The following is a 16,127-nucleotide window of genomic DNA, read 5'->3' as shown; positions in this document are numbered from 1 at the left end:
GTACCAAATGTCTGCCCCTGATTCTTCTCTCCCTGATGTCTCCTTGGAATTTCTCAGCAAGTTACTGAAAGTGACTGAGAAAAAAAAAGGGTGAGAGAGTGAGTAAGGGAGAGAGAGAGAGAGAGAGAGAGAGAGAGAGAGAGAGAGAGAGGGGGGGGGGGGTCTGGATGTACTGTCTGGCAGAGCACAGTGCTCTTTGATTTATTGCAATCTCACTGTGTGATCCTGCTTTAAAGTGAGTGATTCAAATGTGTCCTTCATCTAGCCAACCTCATATAGACACCTAACTGGCACATTTTCTCCAAATTTTCCACTGTCTATTTCTGCAGATGGACTGACTAGTTATTTTTTTTACTCGTATAATCTAACAGAGACATGCATGGGTCCAGAAGAAGAAGGCATCTCTTTCTGTCCCTCTTTGGATCAGTCTGGCAGCATTGCTGTGTTTTATGCATTAAACATGTGGCAGACCTCATCACCCTTGCCCTGTAGTCACCACACACACCTGTTAACCCCAGCTGCTGCTGCAAAGGACTCTGGGACATGATGCTAATTCCCTCTTTTTTTACGTGTCCAACAGAAAAGAAAGCTGAAAAAGACTATTTGGAAGTTTGAGTTTTGCTTAAAATACAGCAGCTCAATTGGTTTTAACTCTTAACTTGTCTAAGGTGGAATGCACACATGTAAAAGCAACTTTGTCTAAAATTGAAGTTGCATAAAAGCTTCCTGCCGAGAATACCAATGCACCTTGTTACAATGAAATGCCCTCTGCACACAATAAGACCAAAACTGCTGATGCTTCAGAGGTAGTTGGAAAGCACTAAACTGCCTGTGGAGAAAATAAAAGGGGCACACAGCAGAACAAACCCAAGGCCTGCCCAACCCCCATGCCAAAACTGCTACCAATTAATGCACTAAAGAGGCTGCACACATAACTCTGTGCAAGCTGCAGGATGAGAGCATGGGCACATGATGCATTCTCCCGTGTACCTATTACATTTGGTTAGGGTCATTATTACACTTCAGATATTTCCAAAGTTGTTGCAGGTTTAACTTGCAGCTAATTGTCAACCTGTTTTTTGATGATAAGATTAGTCCAACCAGCAAACTTTAAGCAACAACTTATGTCTTATTAACCTCAAATTCAGTTACTGTTTCTGTTCATTACAGTGATATTTGCTTTAATTCTAAGGGAACTTAATACCGTCTGCTTCCGTCTGTGCTGTCAACATCAGGCCTGGGGGTCTCTGCTTAGCGCTCTCTGACAGAGCTCTGCATGAAGGAAATGAGGCTGGTGAAGACCCCATTGACCGTGAGGCATTCTGCCCATAATTCACTGAGCTGCCCTCCCAAAGGAAAAGGCTGCAGAGACAACCCATTTCAGAACACATGTTGGGGCTACGGAAAGAAAAGAGAGTGAGAATCGGGGAAGACACACATATGAACAACGCTAATACAAAACGGTATGCAAAGTGGAGGATTGTACTAAGACAACATTTGAAAACCAAACAAAAGCAGTATGTGTAATAGAGAGCCTGCAGAGCTGTGTGTGTTGCTGCATGTCTCCATGACAAACAGAGTCACTCTGTGTGTAATTAATTGGTTAACTGCCAGGTTCAGCTCCGTCTGTCGCTCAGGAATCTGCATTCGGCCCTGAACTTTACTTTTACATGTTAGTTTAGGTATTAACTTATTTGGACAAGGGATTAAGTTTTACTGGTTGTCCTGCAGAAGGAATGGACAAATATAAGGGAGGCATGTTTGAGAAGCTTGGCCCTGTAAGTAAAGAAATGGTTTAGCTCACTGTCGTCACCGCAAATACTAGCAGCTAATACCTCTGTTCTCCCTAGAAAGATGCCCTCACGTAGACTCCCATACCATGTGCAACTCCTCCCATTCTCTCTGATCTAACACTATTTGTAGCTTAGCTTAGCTTACTATTTTAGCGAAAAGCAGTCCGCTAACATTGTTTTTCATGCTGTCATCCAGTACAGGACAAACATAGAAGTTAATCATGATCTTACAAGGCAAGCAAACACAAATGAGGTATCGTCCTGTTTGCATGACAGATGGTAAACCAAACTAATCTAAAAAAAACTATCTCTGGCTGGTTTTTGTTAACTCCATAGGCTGTGGTCACAATATAAAGCAAGGAGACAACACAGAAACGTATTAGCATTCCTAAATTACAAGTCAGAATCTCTCTCTATATATCAAAGCCACAGTTAGGCCTGAAGGATCAACTGCAAGAGCTTGGTTTATATTCAGCTTTCACGCCCTGCGAGAAGAGTATAAGTTTTGCTGACATGTCCATTTGCGTCCCCTCAAATAACCTGCATCTAATGTATATGTGTGCTGTAAAGTGATACATTCTGTGGAGATTTACCAGGTACAGACATGAGGCATTAGAAAAGACAAACTGCCGTATCCGTGGTGAGCTGCACAGCCAAAAGTTTCCCTCGGATGCTAAATTGGAAACAAATGGAAAGATGGATGGAAAATCTTTTTTTTATTGGGGAGAATCCTTTTCTCGAGAACGAGGGATAATAGAGATAAGGATGAGGAATCTTAGTTGTATTAAGCTTAGAGACAAACCCACTTCACGTATCATCTCATTTAGGCTCCTGGCTTTGATTATTTAGGGTTATTTTGCTCTTTGGCACGTATACATTTTTTTGTGCAGTCAATTTCAGTTGAATTTACCAAACGCACATAGTTGCATGTAATCTTTGCATCCTGCATAAAAGCTACAAATATCACAAAGTAAAATACAAGTAAACTCCCGCACACTGTCAAATATACTTCCATTGGCATTGTTACAGTGCTACACATTTATCAGTCTACCAAGAGGTTACCAATACATGTGTGTTAGACAGTGTGCAGCTGATAATTAAGTTTTAAAGGACACAATATAGTTATATGCCCCTGTATTTTGAAATGGATGTACAACATATTTTTCTATAATAAAATTCACCTAACACATACACATGTAAAGTACAGGTAAGCTACCATCTTATATCATTCACTGCTTGTTCTCTTCAGCTTCCAACCCACCCACTGGCAGTCCTCATCTACCTTCCTCCCAGACTGAGCCGAAGCTCATGAGGCCTCAGACACACTTAATGGGATTATGGTAATATAATTTTGTGACGCTGACCTCGGGCCGGTGCCAGGTTTCTTCCACATCCTCAGACAAAGGCAGGGAGCTCACCAAGGGTTCCAGCAGGCTGGCCCGGCTCGGCCTCTTGGCACAGGACGATGTCCTCATGGGGGCCGGGCGGCGCAAGATGGATGGCTGCGGGGCAAAGTCTCACTTCCTAAGTCTGCTCCATCAGGGAGCAGAATCATACTGTGAGGAGAGGGGATCGTAAACTTAAATAAGGACCATTCCCTTCGAGTGATTTAACTGTTTTCAAGTCACTATTCCGATTTAAAGTTCAAAATAATCAATACTTTACAAGACGAAGAAATGTGCCTTCCTATTTCCCATGGAGCAGCTTGTCTTTCTTAGTGATTTAGTAGAGGTTTCCTCCACTGGATGTTTGTTAATTGTTTTAAGAAATATTGTCTGGACTGGACAATTTAACAGCAACTGTGAGGGTCACTTCAAACAGTACCTAATAAACTGTGCCTGAGGATAAATACAAGAGAGGAATACAAAAACAAAAGATACCAAACAATACAATATACAGGACATAAGTCATTTCAAGAATTACAACCCTTTATCTTTATTTTTCCTTGATAAGGTCATTTTAGAGTCAATACTCCCCCAATATACTGTCAGGCAAAACTATACACTCACAGGCCAAACAGTCGATCAGAGCAGACAGTTAAAATGTATTGGATTGCTTTTCGATCGTCATCTCGTTTTGTTTCATTTTACTTTGTGGTGTTTTTATTATTGTCCAGTCTCTCTGTGTGTATCACCACATTTTTTTCTCTCCCTTTTCCTTTCTGTTCCTCTTCCTTTCGCCTTTACAGAGACCACCCATAGGGTTCGAGGGGGCAGACATCTCTGTGGAATAATAATGGGGTCGTCCTGGGAAAATTGCCCATGTAAAGGCCCGTCTGGAAAAAAAAAAAAAGAAAGAAAGAAAAATTTGGTCTTGTTTCCGATTCCTTTCCTCGGAAACATTCATCAGTGCACTCCTGCTGTTTGGAGGGGAGCTTTGTACCATCGCTGCACCAATCCACTCGCTGGCTGGGTCGCTCCGCTGCTGCCAAGACTTCTCTGAGCTGAGGTCAGGAGGCTGGGGCACGTGATTTGGGAAAGATGCTTTTAATTTGCCTTGTGATGACTTTTTGAAATACAGATTTATGTTTGATAGCACGTTTTTCTCTCACGCCTTAATATCAGATGTTGCTCTTTCTCTTGCACGGTTGCTGGAGGGAAATCATAACATCCATCAGTGTGTTTGGGCTGCTACTGGGCAAGACTGTTTGTGTCAACCCCTCCACTGAGTCACTGTGGTCTGACACAGAGAAAACCTCAATCCTTAAGTCATTTCCTGAAGGGGTGCTCCTCTGTGACCAACACATGACAAACTATTCTGATGAAATATGCTGAAAATTGTCATCAATGCTGCATGCTTACTGCTTAAGGCATATTAGCACGCTTTGTTCCAGCTAATTGTTTTAAAAAACAACAAAATGATCCTTATATTTAACCTTTATCTTATCCACAAGTCATCATTGTTTAAAAGTATAAGCAAAAAGAGGAACTCTGTCTCGCCTCAGACTTAGCATACAGGGTTGCTTGATGCTTGGTTTGGCTCTAGAGGAGTCTTGGATCATAACATCATGCAAATTGGTTTAAAAGAGGTTTTTCAAGTAAAAGTAGCCATTAGCTAAAGTATTTTTTTAATCACTGATGAGCTATAATTTTGAAGGAATAATACTTTCCTTAAACTGATAATTTGAACACCTGATTTCACTTTATCTGAACCCATGATTGCTTTTTGAGGAGCTGGACTTGCAAATGTAAACTCCTCAGATGCACACACACGCTGCCAACAAGCTGAGTATGAAACAATTCAACAGAAATGATCTGTTCATTCTCTGAAAACTGGTGGAACACAGATCTGTGTTTACCAAAGTGGACTTTTTTTTCTGTATTTCTTGAACGGAGATGTTGGCCCAATTTCACCTTTCAGGCAATATCTTCCATCAGGAGCCAATCAGGAGAGCTGTGATGGAGCCAGCTCAGACAGTGTGAACGTACCCTGTGAAATCTATGCCAATTTTTTTTTTTTTTTACGACTACTTGACATTACAACTTCACTTAACAACTATTATGTGAATGTAAGTGATGAATGCTCTCTTACACTGCAGACACTCATAGCATGTAAACTTGTCCTATTCCTAGTCATAAATGTCTCATTACACATAATATAAGCCACATTCAAGTCCAGATAATCATCTCATTTTAAGAAATTACATGGAAATGATAAGGCCTGAATTGCATGTAATAAGCAATGATTGCTTCCAACGCAGCAAGAAACATTTGCTTGAACTGAAATCTTGAACTTATTTCAATAAATTTAATAATACCCAGGTTTATCCACTTTCTTATATTGATTACTGGAAGATACTTCCTCAGATCTGGATGGGATGAATAAGGGAATGGATGGAAATATCAGTGGCCATACCAAATGTCTAAGCACAGCCCCTCCAGGCCAAAAGAGTGTTTAAGACAATGAAACACTGGTCCCCCTCTCTCTCTCTCTCTCTCTCTCTCGCTCTCTCTCTCTCTATATATATATATATGTATATAAAACGAATATCTTATTAAAGCATGTTATGAATGCGAGAGAACTCAGAGACATGGACTGAAGCAGTTTGGCTTCCATCTGAACCCAAAGTGAGTCCTTCGCCCCAATGATCATGACACCAAGTTTCGTAATAGGGCTGACCAAAAATAGTGCTCCCCCCCCCATAGGTGATTGTTTCATACGAGTCAATAAAGCAAATTAATTATTTTTTTTGCTGCACATAATTTTGAGAAGTCTTTGTTTAATGATTCTTTTTAAACCAAAGATACATTACATTGTAGGCTATTATTTGAAAATACAGTCAGTGTTGTTGCAGACATTTCCAAAAGTGGCACATTAATATTCAAGGCATGTCATTAATTATTTTTTTTCTGACCTTTCCTTGTGATCTCCACGGACCGTCATCTGCGCTCCCCATGCACAGTCCTCTCTAACTGGCCTCTCTTTACCCTGTTAGGCTCTAAGGCCCCGCTGCCTCCCTCCAGGTCTAAGCCGCTGGAGATCCATTGATGGATGTGGCCCTGGGGTTCTCTGTGGGGGGCAGCTTCAGGGATTCTCACACTCTGCCTGGTCCTCGACGTCAGAGGGGAAGATAGCAGCCTTTAAATTTAACCAGAGACAAAAGAGTCAAGCCTGCAGGACGATCATTATCTTGTCGTCAACACAACAAGCCTTAAATCATTGCATATTGATATGTTCATTTTTTCTATTTTCTTTTGGCAGTTTATATAACACAGTATTGGTTTCATTTTCAGCTAGTTACCAGAGTAGCATTATAATAAGCACCAGCAGAAGAAGAATCTGGGGCAGAGATAACAAACAGGTCTGACAAGAAAAGTAGAAGCATAATAAACAAGCTTAGACTGCAAAATGCTGATAAACAGAGAAGGAAATTTCATTGATTTCACTGCACTGTATCAGCAATTCTGCCAAGACAGTATAGTCAAACTGTGAATCCCAATTTTGAACAACTATTGTAATGCACCTGGGTCATAAGTTTGTGAGTGAATTCCATGAGGTATATTGTGTTGAAATAGTGTAACTTCTCTTTCAGCTGTGCCCACATTCCCAGATTTAGTTCCACTTTCAACAAACCCCAAAGCATGCGAGTAAACCACAAACTGGAGTCTTCAGATTTGAATGTTATATTTATACAGTTGTTCCCAAAAGCAGTTTCTAACAGCGTTATTTATCCATTACGTTTAAATCATGTGTTTACCTAAACCTACACGTTATTTTGCTTTGTTTATTTGTAAAACCGCACCCACTGTAGATGCTAATTAGCCATCTCAAGCTAATACATACATAAATAATGTTTCAAGGCAAGGAATCAACGTTGCCAGTCTTGTAATCTTCTCGTTTCTTTCTTTTTTTATAATTTTTTTTTTTACTGTGCACACGTTCTGGAGTATGTGAGGGGAAAATAAAGTCTGTTTTTTTTTCCAGGGGATTCTAAAGAGAGGAATCACAACATGGTGACACTACAATCACAATGATTTTATTAAAAAAGCTTGTGATTATAACTATCTTATCTAATATAGTTACATTTTATATATATATAGATATATATATATATATTTGCTACTAATTTAAAGGTTATCATACATCTATATTGTATAATGTATAGAGTTATAGAGTCGAGGTGGGGGGGGGGACTATCCGGTCATCACAGTGTGTTGAGGTGCAGCAGTGGGGGGGGGCTGCTAACGTCTCAGTCGAGTCAATGTGAGGAAAGAGACGTCATCTGCGACTGTGCCTCGAATTTCAACACAAAGCTATAGTACCTGATTGTGTTTACACTGTCACTGATTTATTAAGGTCAGTCCTGTTCCTGTATTACTTGGCCTGTAATGAATAAACAATATTCAACATGTAGTTTGTTTCTTTAAGCTGTGCTGTATACAAGGCTAAGGGAAGGGGTGTGGAGGACATACGTCTTCTCAATAGGCCGAGGAAATAATGGACCTGTGACCTCATGGTCTGAGAAGCCGGAAGCAAAACCCACCGGACCTATCACCAAAACTTCAAAACCACTTCTTCTTTTTTTAACTTGTGTTTGTCTTAAAACATATTATAGCCAACTGTGTCTGTGCGTAGCCACCAGCACATTCTGATTAAAGAGAAATGATCTGCATCATGTTAAAGCTTTGTATCCTTTTGGTTCTACAAATGTGTAGCAAAACACTAAAGCGATTCAGATTCAGTAATTTTAAACTAAATGCATCGAGTGTGGTTTTATCAAACAGTAGAGGTTATAAACTTCCTACACCTTTTCAAAATAAACTTCAGTGATCTTTGTCTGACATAAACTGTTTAACTTACTGGGAAAGCATCCACAGCTGAAAAAAAAACACTCATGAAATGTAATGAACAGCACGAGAAGATCAAGTATTTCTCATTGTTTTGTTTTTATTGCAAACAATATAATACAAAAGATATGCTTTTAAGACAATGCCATGTTTACCTACGGAAACTGCATTAAGGAGATGACGAACTGAGAACTAATGACACAGAATATAAAACGAGGAACACATCTTTTAATAACAAAAAGTATCCTGTTGATTCCAGCAAATTCTTTACAAAAAAAAAAACAGGCACAGCTTCCATATCAATTAATTCATTTGTTAGAACGAAAAAAGAAAAAAAAAACGTCCAGTTTTTCTTTTTTTAAGAGAAAGACTCATCGTGTAATTATAAGTAATCTGTACATAACTAGATCATGAATAAAGGAACCTTTTATACGGAAACATTTACAAATGATAAATAAACAAATTTGTACCACATATTGCCGCAAACTATCCACTGAAAACGTCTCAGGTAGCTGCTGCTGAATTAAAATGATAATTGCAAATAGTTATTCTCAAATAAAATTAATGCTAAGGAATAAATTAAGAGAAAAAAAAAAGGTTAGGAAAATAAAAGATAGGGTTTGTAAGGAATGATATAGAAGCATGCCAGCCTCAGACCTGCTGGCTGCTGAGGAGAGAGCGGTCAAGGTCACTTCCTGCATCTCCTCACGCAGGAAGCCAGAACTAGACTATGGTTTAGACACTGCAATTCCAGAGGACGGAGCCTCCTCACTGTGGCTCGAGAGGCACCAACGGTATCAAGGCAGTAAAAGCAAGCATCGCTCAGTTACATCTACCAACACAGTAAGGCCCCTATAGTAGAATTACATGCCACCTGCACTTCCAATAATCATTTGAGCTAAAGCGAAGAAGAAGGAGAAGAATATTTGACAAATTCACTGATGACATGGTCATATCATGGCCAAAAATTCAAATCTATTTCCAACCTGCAGTGCTCAATTCTTGCATCTCATGGGAATTACAGTAAGATATGTACAGTACAAAAACTCAAAGCAGAATGTGGGCTATCCTAAGATGGCAGTGTCAGTAAACAGACGTTTCTTACTTCTGTACAAGAAATACATCAGTGAGAAGTAAGGCCACTGAGGGTGTTTGTACCCGGCTTTCCTGCTCCTTAAAAACGTGTTAATCTAAAAATCATGATGAAGATGCTGATGACACTGATTAAGAGGATGATGATGATGACAAGAGTAGAACACATACACAGTACATACTAAAATATTCATAACCAGTATGTCCTCACAGAGGATTTCACTTTTTTTAAAACATTATATCTAAAAAAATATAATCACAATTCCAACAAATACAAAAGGCACTGTCGTGAGCCAATCCAAAGATATATTTTCAGTACTATAAAAAAAGTCCTTGTCATGTTTTTCTGTTGGCAATGACGGGTTTGTGGCACGAAGGTGACAGAAAGAAGTCTATGCTCGGGATGGGTGGAGTTCAGTCAGTGCTGATGGAGGCCTCCTCAGGGCCTGGAGAGCTGTGTGTAAATGGGCTGCTGCTCCCAGTGCTGCGGACTGTGGGTCTGGGGCACAGACGGCACCCCTGTGGTGTCAGCGATTGGGGTGTACATGGGCCTCTGGCTGGGGCTCATGTAGCTGAAGGTGGAGTACAGACCAGAGCCTTGGCCTGCTGCATGGCTGTAGTAGGAGTTAGCAGCACCTTGGTGGTCTGAATAATCATACTGTGCTCTTGTGATGGAGGGGTAAGAGGAGGTGCTGTAGTGCTGCAGGTTGAAGGACCCGTAGTTTGCGTGCTGTGGGGAGCCCTGCTGCTCGCTGTAGTGGCTCGGGCTCAGCTGCTCGGTCTTGATCTGGGTGGTTCTCTGTTGCTGGCTTTGCTCTCCCCCGCCCAAGGTGGTCAGGGAGTGCTGCTGCTGCTGCTGCTGCTGCTGCTGCTTGGACATCCAGGCGTGGGCTCCCACATTGGCTGCCTGGCTGACTGAGGAGCTGCTGATGCCGTAGCTGCCGGTGTAGCCGGCCTGGACTGCGCCTGCCACCCCAGCATGGCTGTGAGGCGGCAGGTACTGATCGAATTCATCGACGTCAAAACTCCCCATGTTGGAGATGACCTCACTGCTCAGTTCGCCGATGTCCACGGCTCCAAAGTCAATGTTGAGCTGGCGGCTGGTGCCCTCCTGCATGGGACGGCCCTCCCGCTTTAGGTCAGCTTTGCTGGAGGGGAGGTCTGTCTTGGGGGTTGTTGGGGGTGTTGGTGGGCCCTGGGATTGACCTGGATAAAGGGAAAAGTAGAGTTAGGCCTTAAATCTGATTTACTAATTCGTGCAAGCAAAAGAACCTCATCCATAAAAGCCTTGTCATAAAGGTAAATACACAAAAAGATGTTTGTTAGCTACAATGAGAGGTGTATCTGCATGAATGCTTGTAAAAACCGCTAATGATTAATTATTAATCATTAACAGGTGTCAGTTCAAGGCCCCCAAGGCTTCTACAGATACAACTTCCTCTAGCAGTGTCAAATTATTGTGTTGTCTATTAACAAAAAAAATCCAGAGAATGTCTTTTTTCCCCTCACTCTCCGTTAACAATTTAATTTTCTTTTTTTCTGTTCTTACCTGAGTGCTCGCCTGGAGAATGCACCTCGCCCATGCTTGACGCAGGAGAATCGGCCTGCTGCAGCGCCTTGAAGATCGCATTTGGAGAGATGTGAGTCTGCTCTCCGTCTTCTGGGTCGTTTTGCCCGTTCTTGACAGACTTTCTCCGCCTCGGCTGATATTTGTAGTCGGGGTGGTCCTTCTTATGTTGCACCCTCAAACGCTCGGCTTCTTCAACGAATGGACGCTTCTCTACCTCGTTGAGCAATCTGAAAAAAGCAAAAGGAAATGCACATTCACATTAAAATGCATCCAGTAAACAACAAGCACAAGATACTTTTAATAATGGCTGCAACAGATGTGCACTATGCTGATTAAACATTGCACATGTGCACATGGCGTTTATCAATAGGAAGTATTCATCTAAAGCAGCAGAAAAAAAGTTGTGTGTATTTAACTCTTTCTTAACTCTCTAGAAATCCATTTGTTCAGGCAGACGGAAATAAAAGTAATCAAAACAATAACAGGTAAGAATACATTTTAAATGACGGAGACAAATTCACAAACTCCACATCTCTACCTGGAACAGCATGTCGTTACAGAATTATATCGAGAAATAAAGCGCTGCGCACAATGGCGCGTAAAGACGCACTGCACAAGAGACACAAAATGCAAAGGGAACCTACCTCCAGAGTTTTCCCAGGGTTTTGCTGAGTTCCGCGTTGTGCAGATGCGGGTATTGATCGGCCAGCTTCCTCCGTGCAGCCTGAGCCCAGACCATGAATGCGTTCATGGGTCTTTTGACGTGAGGTTTACTTTTGCTGGAGCCGTTGACTCGCACCGGCATGGGCACCAGCGTCCAGTCGTAGCCCTTCAGCACCTGGGACACAGCATCTCTGATACACACGGGGAACTTCTCTTCTTCGCCCTCCTTTTTGTAGTCTGCACCCAAGAGGAGGTGGTTGTCGGACGGCCGGGTGTTCTCAGTGTCCGAACCGGACCCGGACGGGCACGGCGAGCCCGCGGAGTCCTCAGACATGCTTGGGCTGGGAGCGTCGGAGTGACGATTCTCCTGTTCTTCGGTCATCTTCAGGTAAGGGTCGAGGAGATTCATGCGAAAGAATTAAAGAACAGCTCAGGCGCCGTAAAAATGGGAGGATATCCTTCTTTCTAAATCCAAGTGCGGTGCCCAAAGACTGCAGTGACAGTCTGTGAGGGCGCACAGCGCGAAAAACTGGAATCCTTGAAAGTAAAAAAAATGTCAAAAATAAAAGATTTGACGCTCCTCCGACTTTAGCAATTGACGCAGAAAATAGGCGAATGCAAATGTTGGCTTTCTAATGCTCCACTTTAAAAGTGTGACTTTAGAGAGAAATGACACTGCGAGATATACTCTATGAGGATTGCTGGAGAGTCTACAGGCTCAGGAGGCGATGCCTGGATTTATGTTTGACGGCAAGGAAATGATTGGGGGAAACTTTTTGGAGGCGGAGACGTAATCCGACTCGGCTCTAAAGAAGCCTAGCAGTCAACAACCCAGTTCACGTAGGAAAAAGGTGTTTTTCCCCTGTAATTTTGGTTTCATTTGTGTTAAAGTATACTTTCAGTTAATACTTTAAAGTTCAACATTGTAGCTTCTGCTGAATTCAAAAGTAAAAGAACGTAATCCAATCTGAAACTGAAATGACATTAAAAAAGCATATCATCCTATATGAACTTTATTTTATGACAAGTATTCCGTTCAATATGTTGATAATTTGACATTTATCAACACATTTAATTTATAAGAGCTTTACTCGGTTATAAATTTATTATTTTATCACTTATTTTGTGCCTTTTCAGAACATACTCTTTTGCATATTTGCACAACCTTACCCATGCAGGTGAATAGATTTTCGTGTTTTATGTGAATATGCTTATAATTCTTCACTTTGTCTCCCAACTGAATTTATCTTCATGAACAAGTTTTCTGCGGGGAAAAGTCAGAGCTTTTTACGCATGACATATTTATTGGATGCAATCTTCACGTGATAAAAAAAAAGGAGCAGCTCTTGTTATAAAACCACTTAAGGTTATACAAATGTCTTTAACATCACTGTTTTTGGTAGATAATGATCTGACTAAATACAAGCAATTTAAATCTAAGATGTCTGTGGCATACAGAGACTCGCTGTGTGTGTGTGTGTGTGTGTGTGTGTGTGTGTGTGTGTGTGTGTGTGTGCGTGTGTGTGTGTATGTGTGTGTGTGTGTGTGTGTTGAGCTGTTTCGGAGGAGCAGCAGCAGCGCGCGCTCTGTGCACAGGGACAATATGGACCAATAGGGGGAGACAGCAGTCCAGAAACTTGTGAGGAGGCCTTGTTACTGTGCAGAGGCTGCAATGATTAAAACAAAGTAAGAGAGGAATAAAAAACATATTTCTAAATTCAGTTTCCCGATCTGCTTTTAATCCTTTATTGACCTTCTGATTTACAAACTGAAAAAATGACATAAGGGCTAAATAACAACACTTAATATTATAATATATTGATCTTCTTTTTTTGAAAATAGCATTAACCAGATACATGGCCGTATCTCCTGCTTTATGTCTGTAATTTAAAGAGTGTTTGTTCGTTTTAGACATAATTATTTTCATTTACGTTGTTGACTGATGACGTAAAAACTGCTGATCCGCCAATGGGTGAGTAGGATTGTAAACTGCTTTCAAATTGAATTATTAATCTACAATAATATTATTAATAATAAACTAATAATAATAATAATAATATCAGATGATTGAATCAATTCATTTAAAGATATATAGTATCAAAGTTGGAGTGATTTTCAGTCATTTCATTTGAAGTTGTAAGTCTAAAAAATACCTCAACCACACAAAAGTGTCGCAACACTTAAATCTACTTTTCTGGATTTGCTCCAACACTTGTTTTCTGTGGACAAAGGACACTTTGTTGAGAAAGTTCAGCCACTATAATCTGTGTTTAAATTTAGATACAAAATCCGACTGCAAGGTATGAGTCCACATAGAGTTGTGAAAGAATGAACTATTTTTATCATAACTTAATGACGCAGTTAAATGAACTTGATAACGTCAATAAAATAATTATCACACTGGGTTTTCTCTGACATCAGGTAAAATCTATAATCGTACAAATCAGTCATAGTAACGATTTTAAAACATCTTATGAGATTTTATGGTGACGACTTAGATAACATCATGAGAAGAGGCTGCAAACATCTAAAGCCAAGCCTCCTGATCAATATGCATGCTTTTTGGGTTTTAAAAATATATGTCGTTTGCACAATTCCCATTATATAACAATGCTGTGGTTTAGTAATTGTTTTTGTCAGTGGCAGTGCCTTTCATTGCTAAAAATAAACACCAGTTATGAATATCATCTTTCTCTGAAAAAGAGGGAAGTGGCACAAGGTTTCTTGTTCAGTCTGACATTTTCATTAAAACAGCCTAATATGGCTGTCAGATCGACCTGCTATTTCTGCTCCTGTTGGCTGTGACAGACTGCACTGTCAGCATCCCTAACTATATTAAGTACAATTTAAAAAAGGACTGTTTTTACAACTATTCATGTTGATGAAAAGGGAGAGGTGAATGGAAAACTAAAGGATTGCAAGTTGTATTTGTTTCATTCTAAGGTATGAGTATAATGATGCTACTTTTATAACATATTCTGTTATTGAACTGAAACCCTTCATCTATTTAAAGTTAACGTCTCAGATGTCCAAGAGATGTAATATCATCATATTAGCTTGAATAACACTTTATTTCTTATTAACAAACATGCCACATCCCTTAGAAAAGTCTGAGGACATTTCTTTTTTTTTCTTCACTGGACTTGGTTTTGTTGAAGGTCTGCTGCCATTTGGGACTGCTGAGCTTGTAAAGGCGTCTGGTCTCGACATGCAGAGGAGGAAACCCACTGATGGCTAACACGGAGGCATCAGAGATTGTGGTCGGACATCTTCGCGCCCCCACAGTACTGAGGTGCCCTGCAGACTGTCTTACTGCAGATCAGAGTGGGGGGTGGGGGGGGGGGTGTACAGATTCTTAGAGGAGGGAGGCCAGCCTTACTGCTAACATGGAGCGCCCGCCTGCAGGCCAAGCAGGTCTTGGGAAACTTCTCAGCTTGACTTCGAGCCATGGCGTCAAAATTTTGAGGCAAACACTGGGGGTAAACTGACAAATCATGTCTTCCACCTCTTCTCGCTCGCTCAGATTCCACTGCAAATGTTTGAGCAGGCCACCCCTGTTTCTTTTTTTATAATCTTTACGTGTCCTGTGTGTTTGGGTGTATCTCAACAGCATTATTGAGTCTTTGTTTTGTTGCCTTTGAGGTTTGTATTTACAAATTTAAAAAGGAATACAGCATGTTTAAGGTTTTTCTTACTTTTTTTCCACTAAAGTCATGGTTTTATGAAATTTGCATAAAATCTAAGAATTTGAAATAAGTGCATAACAAATTAAAACGGTCATTTTATCATAACAGGAACCATATTAAGTATCATTTAAGTCGTGTCTATAATTATAAAATCATTACTTATACTGCAAAATTAAACCTCGTCTATATTGAGACCCTCAAAGAGTTGAGAGATTTCTCTGAGTGACAAACAATGCAGCAGAGGTATTGGAGGCAGAGGTGGCTTCAACCACTCGCAACCGACATAACACCTGTCTGAGACTTTCCGCTACTACTGCCAACTGCCCCAGACATGGCAGAGGACTGCAACATCCAGAACTGAGAAAATTCCGTCGGCGGACCATCTGAACTCTCATCCCAGCTGCTTCCACTGTTGCTTCCTTATAGTCGAAAAATAGCCGTTTGTTAATTCCTGAAGATTTCAGGTTGATCCCCCTGGCAACTGTGAGCCGGGGACTCATGGAAATGGATGGGCTTCAGGTATTTACCCAACCAGATCAGAGCGCTTTGGCCACGGGCAACTGTTGACACATTGCTTTTTCGCAAAGGGTAAAGTTTAAACAGGACTTATCAAGGCCTTGACACCCTCAGAAGGACGGGTTTATATTCCCTCCTCTGACTCTCTCACACCTCCCTGATATCCCGCAACAGCTTCCAGTGGCTTCACCAGTAAGACTGAGGGGTAAAAGCAGGCAGACACTTGGAAATGTCGGCCTAGCTTTCTTGCGAAAAGAAAACACATACATTTCACATTGCATTTATGAAACTTGCCTCACTACATCTGAACACAATGCAACCAAAAAAATGCTGTATTTTTTCAGAATTGTACTCTGCATGCACAAACTGAAAGTGAAGAAATGCAATTGAACTTCACGGATACAAACGTGTTCTGGCCTTCACCCATGTGAACAGCAGTGTGTGGTAATTGCTGCCGCACACTTTCTTGTATGTCTTCCCCTTTCACCGGCCTCCTCTAGTGATAGTGACTCTGCAATCT

At 40.9% G+C, this 16,127-nt stretch overlaps 1 protein-coding gene across 1 annotated transcript; it reads right to left on the bottom strand.

Moving 5' to 3' along the window:
• Nucleotides 1-8,160: 8,160 nt before the first annotated feature.
• Nucleotides 8,161-12,130, bottom strand: LOC132995705 (transcription factor Sox-9-like). Its single transcript, XM_061065833.1, has 3 exons — nucleotides 11,387-12,130; nucleotides 10,722-10,969; nucleotides 8,161-10,378 (listed from the first exon to the last, which is right to left on the bottom strand). The coding sequence occupies exons 1-3, from the start codon at nucleotides 11,812-11,814 to the stop codon at nucleotides 9,612-9,614; spliced, it is 1,443 nt and encodes a 480-aa protein (XP_060921816.1). The 5' UTR covers nucleotides 11,815-12,130; the 3' UTR covers nucleotides 8,161-9,611.
• Between the last annotated feature and the right edge of the window lie 3,997 nt (nucleotides 12,131-16,127).

Source organism: Labrus mixtus, chromosome 20, assembly GCF_963584025.1.
Source record: "Labrus mixtus chromosome 20, fLabMix1.1, whole genome shotgun sequence".
In the NCBI taxonomy this organism is placed as follows: Eukaryota; Metazoa; Chordata; class Actinopteri; order Labriformes; family Labridae; genus Labrus; species Labrus mixtus.
The sequence above is the reverse complement of the archived record's forward strand: the minus strand, read 5'-3'. Positions and strand labels throughout refer to the sequence as shown.